Raw genomic sequence first — 8641 nt, 5'->3', positions numbered from 1 at the left:
ATAGTGATGCCATATTAAATTTGAAAATCAGATATTCCTTACGAGAAATAATTAACAAAATTATCATGATAAACAGTCCTCTTAAGGCGATATGTAGATGTATACAGTTTAATTGGAATTGGTAATACCTGCGCCACAACGGTCACTTCATATTCACTTAAGGTTGAGCAGTTGTGTAAGTGTTTACAGACCGCAAACTAAATTAAGACTTTTACACTTGCAGTAGTTTCAACACTCAAACATTAGATGATCTACACTACAATATCATACATCATTACTTTGATATGTTGTGATTTCTTCGATGAAATTATAATTGTTTGTATAATACACTGCAATCTTGACACCACTCAATCTTTCGGTAACCAAGAACTAATTCATAACGTAGCCTGGTGTAAAACTTGCGTTACTAACTTTCCGTGACATGTATCTCATGACTGAAAGTGGAGTTGTGACGTGTCATTTGCATGATATCACTTAGATACGTATAAACAAATAACGAATTCATCGCAAACGAAGATGTTCTGATAAACGATTGTAGCGACGGCCTGTAAATATCTTTAGACGGGCAAATGATAAACAAATTAGAAATCTGTTCGAAAATCCTGACAATAGTCATACAGATTACATATTAGGAGTAGACACGTTCCTTGAATATTTTACCCACACGACTTAATAAAAGATATATATGTAATTTGAGACAACGTGTTGCCTTATTTATGAATAGGACTAATATTAACATCTGTCAGTGCTATTATAAAATATGAAGCTTGGAGGTAATTGTTGAAATCTGTCATAAATATGGAATAGCATGCATCTATCCTTCTTAAGTAACGTAAGGTCTCAAGTTGTAAGTGCGAGCATAGCGGCAAATACAGATTTTCTGCCGATCCAAACTACTGTTCCAAAACCAGTCTGAAACTTGGTTACGTTTTTTTTTCTTTGAGAGAATATCATTGCTAGGGAGTTCTTTGGTATGTATGGCAAAAGTATTACTAACAATAAAAATCTAAGATATTTGTTCTTTTTTCATGGTGACACGCTCATATTATGTCAGGAAAAAGTAGGGGCTTGGGATTCAAGACCAACAGCAGGGAAAAACACCTTCCAACCCCTGTTTAAACCTTAGAAATGATATAAAAAGTTGCGAAGATGCACAAACCAAAGCCTTATCGCAAAAGAATTTGCTAATGCTCTTGGGTGATCAAGAAAACACACAAAAACTTTAAAGACAGATTAACAGACAGCGCCAACAACACGTCTCGTTTACAGAAGACGGGTGGTTGATTTGATATAATGTTTGAAGAGCATTATCACCTCTTAGATCAAACTCAAGTAAATTCGAAATATCAAAAATCTGACAAATCACAGTGTCTTTATATTTACATTTTCTCTATCAAACGTATTTCACATTTTTTTTAAAGAAGTATCCCCGTGCAAAGTTCCATACGGGTCGAGAAAGCCCCTGGATACGTTACGATCAATACAGGCCAATACAAACTGTATAATACTATGTTTATTTAACTCATTTGCTCGAAGAAAGTAAGTAAGGTTAACAAAAGAAATAGGTTTGTCTTATATTGAACATAATTAAGGTCATCCCAGTAGGTGTCTTTCTAAAGAAACAAACCCAATCAATGATAAAAGTGTCTATGTGCATTTAAGCATACAACTTTGTACCTCTATTTTTTCCCTTTAAGTGGATGGAGTAATTTGACACTCTTTTCACCACCCTCGACTTTCGCTACCTGCTGGTAATGAGAGCGTATTGCATGCGTGTACCGACCTGGCATCTTCAAGTGGCTTGTTTTTCGTTCGAATAGCTCGCGGATATTAGTGAAGAATCAACCAGTGACTGTGTATCTGGGATCAGAACCAGTCAAGAGAATGGATATTTCTTCTATCTGCAGAAAAAGAAGATCCTATTACTTTTTTTGAAGAATCGAGTGAAAGACTGGCAATTTCTTTCTGACATAGCATCTGCATCTAAAAAGGACAGTGACATGAGCAAATTTATTGGTAGGATTTATAAGAATGAAAATGTCCGAAGAAGCGGACAAATATGTCAATTTGACGTTTCGTATGAAATTGTGTTGTGTACCGTGTTTGAAGAGGGTATAATGGATATATCTCTGTGAAGTCAAATTTATACAGATTTAGTGAAGGAAAAATTCTTCGAATCATGATTCAGTTTGCATACGTCTTTTTTAGATAAACTGTTTAACTTTAAAACGAATGCATGGCTTTATACATTAAACACTTGTCATATCTGATCATTTTCTTAATTGGATTAGGTGCACGGTAGCGAACGGAATTTTGAAGAAAGGTAAATGGAAATTCAGATTTCTATTACTCTAACTATTAATCAATCAATCAATCAATCATTTATACCATCTGTATATCGATAATGTCAGTTAATCAGTCCATCCTTCATTCCATCTGTTCATCGATGACATCAGTCAAGTAATAAATTATATATTCCATCTGTTACATACTGTTTTGAAGGAAGAGAGCAGTGAAATTTCCCTTCTTAACTACGGAATCTTACTTGACAGATACAGTGTTCATGGGCCATTCTCCTCATTTATCCATCTGTTCATCCACCTTTCCTATCATCCATTCATTCATTTTAAACATTAATCCATCCATCCAATGTTCCATCTGTCTATACTTCTGTTCCCCTGTCCTCCTTTCATCCGTCCATTCATCAGTTAAAGACGAATCGGGCGGACGGACACAAGTAAATTACGATAATATGCCATACAAACGGACAGTGAACCGTTACATTTCATTCATTGCTCACTTAAACAAATGTACAGTGCAGTTTCTATTCACGATACGCATTCTTACTGGAAAATTCATGGATAACACATCCTCTCATCCCTGAAATGTTTTGAAGAGGATGCAGGAAGCATACGGTTAGCACAGGCTTACGTAATTATGCAATCAACCAATCATATGACTCAACGAGATGGACTTTGCAATCTTCAGAAACTTATACTTTCCTTCAAATAATATGATTTGGCATGTTAAATCTAATACCTTTCACCCTTTTAATTCAAAAGTGTCTTTCATCTAATGACAATTGTCCTTTACTCCAAAAAATTGTCATAATTTGACAGTGAAATGTAAATGATGGCGGCCAAAGTCTGATTCTGGACACAAAATCTCTCGTTATAACTCTTCCAATGCCTTCGATGATTGGTTTTGGTGAAAGGATGAAATTTGTATCCAATTAGACTAATATAATTTTATTACAAGTCACAAACTGCTTGCGGCAGTAGAATGTTCTGAAAAATAGTTTATGACATATTAAGTACTAAAACATCCGCATTTTAATGTGTATAACATGCTATCGTCTACAACTTGTAGCGGAAGAACTTAACGGCAAGTTTACTTGCTTGTGTTATTAAGCCGCTGAATTTCGCTAAGATCAATTATTGTACAAATGTTTTCCATACATACATACATACATACATACATACATACATACATACGTACGTACGCACGCACGTACGTACGTGCGTGCGTGCGTGCGTACGTAGACAGACAGACAGACAGATAGATAGATAGATAGATAGATAGATAGATAGATAGATAGATAGATAGATAGATTCGGGTAATTTATACTACAGGGAGAATGGTGGGTGAAATTACATTATGTCTCCTGTAATTTAATTCCTTGCGTTCACACATTTTTCCACTGGCTGTGCTGAAATGAACGTAAAATGAACCAGAATTATCTGCTCATAAAAATACAAATCAAAAGTACTTAACTAGTGAAAGAAGCTAAAGTATTGTATTTGAAACCAACCTCTACTGGGGTATCAAAAGTTCTGTTCTAAGAGGTAGTAAATCCAGAGCTATGAATCTATTCAATGTGTCTATTTGTTCTTTTCTTCTTTCTTCTGACCACTCCCCTCTCTCTCCCAAAGGTGATAACCTCAGTTTTGTTACTAAACGGGTTTATTCATGCACAGTTCCACTGTTTGCCAAAAGGTTATCTAATGGCAGATATATACGTTGCTTGCTCAATGGGGAACGATGGTAAATTCAAGCTACTGTCACTACCGTTCTAACTAATTTGATGCAATGAAGGAAGTGACATAATAGTATGGTAGGTGTTTGATTCATATTAGAGTGGGTTTTTGGGGCGGGTGGGGAATTGTAAATGAAAACACGTTATCGAACACACAAGATATATAAGAATGAGGTTTCATGTTCTATGGTTAAAGTTGGACCTCATATAAAAAGTTATTAGGAAGAAAAACCAATGATATAGCTTATGTTAAAATCTGTTTTACTGTCGTCTGAGGAGGCTAGAGGTGGAAGGACTTTATAGCGGGGAAAATAGAAATTGATTCACTTTCTGTCTGAGTGTTTTTCACCCAAAGGAACAGTACTCAGTATAATGCAAATTTTTCCTGACATCACTTAACCTATATTAAAATCGTTAAATTATCTTCTGAAAAGCTGTAGAAAATGAAGTACAAGGAATAATCGGCAAACAAAACCAAATTTTATATTTTAATTACTATAGATTGATTTCTTAATGTTTTAACTTACATTTAAATTAGTCGCATTATCATTTGTCAAAAATCTGAAGTTAATGAAATTTAATGAGTGAAGATGGTAACTAATGCACTCTGAGCGTGAAAAATGAACTGATGCGCTTTTCTCTTTAGTAGAGTTCATCTGAAAGATCTTCAAAAAATAATGTATAAAGATGATGCAGATGAAAGTCATCAACTTGATTTCAAAGCCACCCGCACTGAGGAGAGACGAAGATATCCGAATGGTATTACCATGGTTACGAAAAAAGAGCGAACTATTAAATGGATGCGAAAACGGTATGTTTATCTCTTTGTTTATAAGAAATCGCATTACGTAATCTCTCAATTAAAAAAGGTTGAGACGAAATATTTGAATACATTTTCCCTTGTTGAAGAAGTTTCAAGAGCATGTCTGTAGTAATACAATGTATGCATATGTGCTTAAGAATTTCGAGTTTGATGTTTTAGTTAGATTCACAGTAAAACAGATGGCTTTCATTCATAAATTATTTAATCTTATCTGTGATGATAATCCTTGTAAATTCACCAGTTTTACTACTTTTTCCGTACTTTGCCTTCGCAAGGAGCCAAGTTTATTGTTGTGTACTGTCTAAACTGTATATGACGTGATATTTCCAGTTATTTGTGTGCGTCCTGTTAAAACGTTATTTTATGCCGTTTAATATTTATTATCGACACAAAATACTGAATAAATATGTTGTATTTGTCCTTCTTCTATGGAACGCAGTACTATGCATGACGATAGATTTGGGACGAAAACCAGTTTTTGTGTACAGAAGTAAATATTATGTATGCTATGCATGCCTACACACATATATTTAAAGATTTCACTCGATCTTCCTCGTGGATGTTTGTTTAAAAAGTGTATGTACTTATTCCTTATTTTTAGCTTTCGAGAAGAAGTTAACAAAAGTTTGTCAATTAAAAGAGTGCAAAATATTTCAATGCAAGTCGCTTCAAAAGCTTGAAGAAGAAAAAAAAACCAAGACACAGAATTGATTTAATTTTGGTTTTGGCTTCCCAAAAAGTTATGACTTTGATTAGTGCTCTGAAGTAGAGTCAAAAAGTCAAATATCCGGACTGTCTGAAGACACGACTTTTGTCAGAAGAAACGATCGTCAAAATATATAATGGTAACATCAAGAACATACTGTACGCATAAAAAAAAATTACAATGGCCCGAACGAGTGAACAAGTCCAAAATAATTAGTGTACAGATCAGGAGAAAATACAAGTCTGAGCATTTGGTTGTGATTGAATTTTCACAACCATGCAATTAAAGGTGATGTTACAAAAGTTATTTGTATTGTGACTGACTGTAACAAGATAACCGGATTGGATTTCGGATTCATAACAGAAAACTTTTGATGCTGATAAAAATGCAATGCTTAATGATGAATGACTTGAAATGAGAAACGAATTATGGTTAATACGTGCGTGTATAAGATCCAAATATTGGACAAATTTACATAATCCGTACGAACCTAATAATGCAACAAATGAAAATACAAATAAATGACTTTACACAGTAAAATGATAAAGGTGAATGATTCGCTAATTTCACACGACAAAAAAAAATGAAGTGTTTTACTCAGATAGTAGAAATGAATTCACTCAAATAGTGAAAAATGAGGTATTTTACTCAAATAGCAAAATGACGAAAACAAAGGGACAGATATACAAAATATCTTTACAATCATATAGCACTGGATATAACAAACCCCAACATTAGCCCACGGCTAAAATATTACATGTATGGAGTTGCACACTCCGTCACCAGCACACTTGGCAACCAGTCACACTGGTCAATCAAGCAGTCTGTATTCCAGGTAGTCACCGACCACCATTCAATTCCATGGTCAACCAAGCAATCAGCGTCCACCAATCGGTCAGCAATGCCCGATCACCTCCTATTCGACCAGTAACACTTCACTCAGATCTACGGCTTCTATGGTTCAGTTTTACAGCTGCTATGGTCAACTTATATGGTTGGCTCTACAGCTGGTACCACGTTAACTCCGATCAGCTGAAAATAAATATAACACTGTGTACTATGCATGACACGGGCATATACGATAAAACGTAACGACGTTATATACGGTAAGCTATACAGATTACGTTATCGACACAATAATTACAAAACAATAAACAGGTTAAGAAGTGAAACTACCCGTGCCCGATAAGAATCATACGGTACTAAACGCTTCTTAAAAATGCAACTTTATATTGCTAATATAAATCTCTTGCTAAATCATAAACAAGAATAGAAAATATTTGCGTTATACTACGTAAACCGAAGGTACATATAAACTATACAAATATAAATGTGGTTGTACAATAGTTATAACTTATACACAAGAAATTAATAAATAACTCACATACCTCTACAGCTGAAGATGTGCAAGTCCTTTAGTAGACCGCTCACTGACAAGACGTTCCGTAATGTGAAGATTCTAGTCTTAGGTCGAGGCATTTATACACAGACAATGCAGCCATACATCGTCTTTGGATTAGAAGTATTCGGTTTTTCCATCGAAAGCACTTCGCACGTGCGGCATAGGATAAACCGAACTCACTGTTTCGAAATCCTTTACAATAGACATAAATCACCCTCGGATATTTTTGTACAGGAGAAAGAAAAATAAAAACCAAGGACATGTATTTAATAAATAAAGAGATTTATACAATTCCGTGACGCTGAATGGTACAGAATTTCAAACTTAAATTCAGAGTCAGATGTTTTATGATTTCCAGGCTAGATAATCGATGTTTTAGGATAAGATGCTCCATTTTTTTTACTATACCTTTCGCGTTTAGTGCACGTAAGTATCAGCCTGCGTTATTTTTTCGGTGTTAATATGTTCACTCTGACAATAAAATAAAAACCCCAAAATATCAATATTTACTGCGATGCAGTAACAATATACCGTAGTGGAAATATACCTAATATGGTATATAAGCATACACATTTATTTGATCTTAGGAGGGGATAAGGCGTATATGTATGTAGTTGCTTTTTACAGCATCTCAGAACAATATTAACTACATGGTGCCATTGACAGGTTTGGTTCAGAAAGTGCAAAAATGAAAATGTACAAACTTCAGGAAGAATTTTTTTTCTAAATGAATGGAAACAAGAGTCACGGCAAAAGAAATATATATAACGTAAAGATGTTAAAATTACATAAAATGTATTTGAAATAAAAAGAAAGGTAACAAATGGATAAACCTTGAAACATAGGATCATTATATATATATATATATATATATATATATATATATATATATATATATATATATATATATATATATATATATATATATATATATATACCAACATTTGTCTTTCTTACTATGTGTAAAGATTGCCAAACAAGAGGTCGCGACTTCGAAAAGCCGCGGCATCCAAAACGTTTTTTCTTTCTTTTTGTGGATTTTATATTCAAAATGTATTCAAGCTTGCTCATCCCGATTTTTAATTTTTGTTTTACCTTTTTAATTCACGTACCAGGACGTACAATTAGCCTAGGTTTAAACCGCTGTACTAGTACGAAAATCATTTCAGCGTGAATCATTCATGAGTGCAATTTAAAATGTTTCATTTAGACATTATTAAATTCAGCATTAGACACGATTCTTCCATATGCAGACTAATTTAAATTTTGGATTGAGTACTCGGGACGTTTTATGGATCTTTTGTAGTTAATTATACAAATACCTATTTCTACTTGTTCAAACTTTGTAATCAATTTAATCCGTGACACATAATGTAAAGTGTTTGCCACCCGGTTATCGAACGAAACTTACAATTGAAGAGTTTAACTGAAAGTGTCTGTACACTGTTATTATCTTCTTTTCGATTAACTGTCAACGAACAAATCATGTTGATTAACATTAAATGTATGGAAAGATAGGGATATGGTGAAATCTTGTGGGCACTCAGATTATCCTATCCCAGGTCTCATCGCCCTCGTTTAAAACATAAAGTATAACCCAGTCTGTGTATATTTCCATGAACGCCCCAATGCTGCCGATGTTCCCAAATTTCGCCATTCTTCCAGTCGTATTAA

At 34.2% G+C, this 8641-nt stretch overlaps 1 protein-coding gene across 1 annotated transcript in view; it reads left to right on the top strand.

Annotated features, from left to right (window-relative positions):
- Positions 1 to 4690: 4690 nt before the first annotated feature.
- Positions 4691 to 8641, top strand: part of LOC149805705 (uncharacterized) — a 56215-nt gene continuing 52264 nt past the window's right edge. Inside the window, exon 1 of the mRNA XM_089950366.1 lies at positions 4691 to 4847. Coding sequence (XP_089806492.1) covers positions 4724 to 4847 — 124 coding nt within the window. The 5' untranslated portion in view covers positions 4691 to 4723. The remainder of the gene's footprint in view (positions 4848 to 8641) is intronic.

This window comes from Sinohyriopsis cumingii, chromosome 2, assembly GCF_028554795.1.
Source record: "Sinohyriopsis cumingii isolate HCF-2022 chromosome 2, ASM2855479v2, whole genome shotgun sequence".
Taxonomy (NCBI): Eukaryota; Metazoa; Mollusca; class Bivalvia; order Unionida; family Unionidae; genus Sinohyriopsis; species Sinohyriopsis cumingii.
This window is presented reverse-complemented; position numbering and strand designations above follow the sequence as displayed.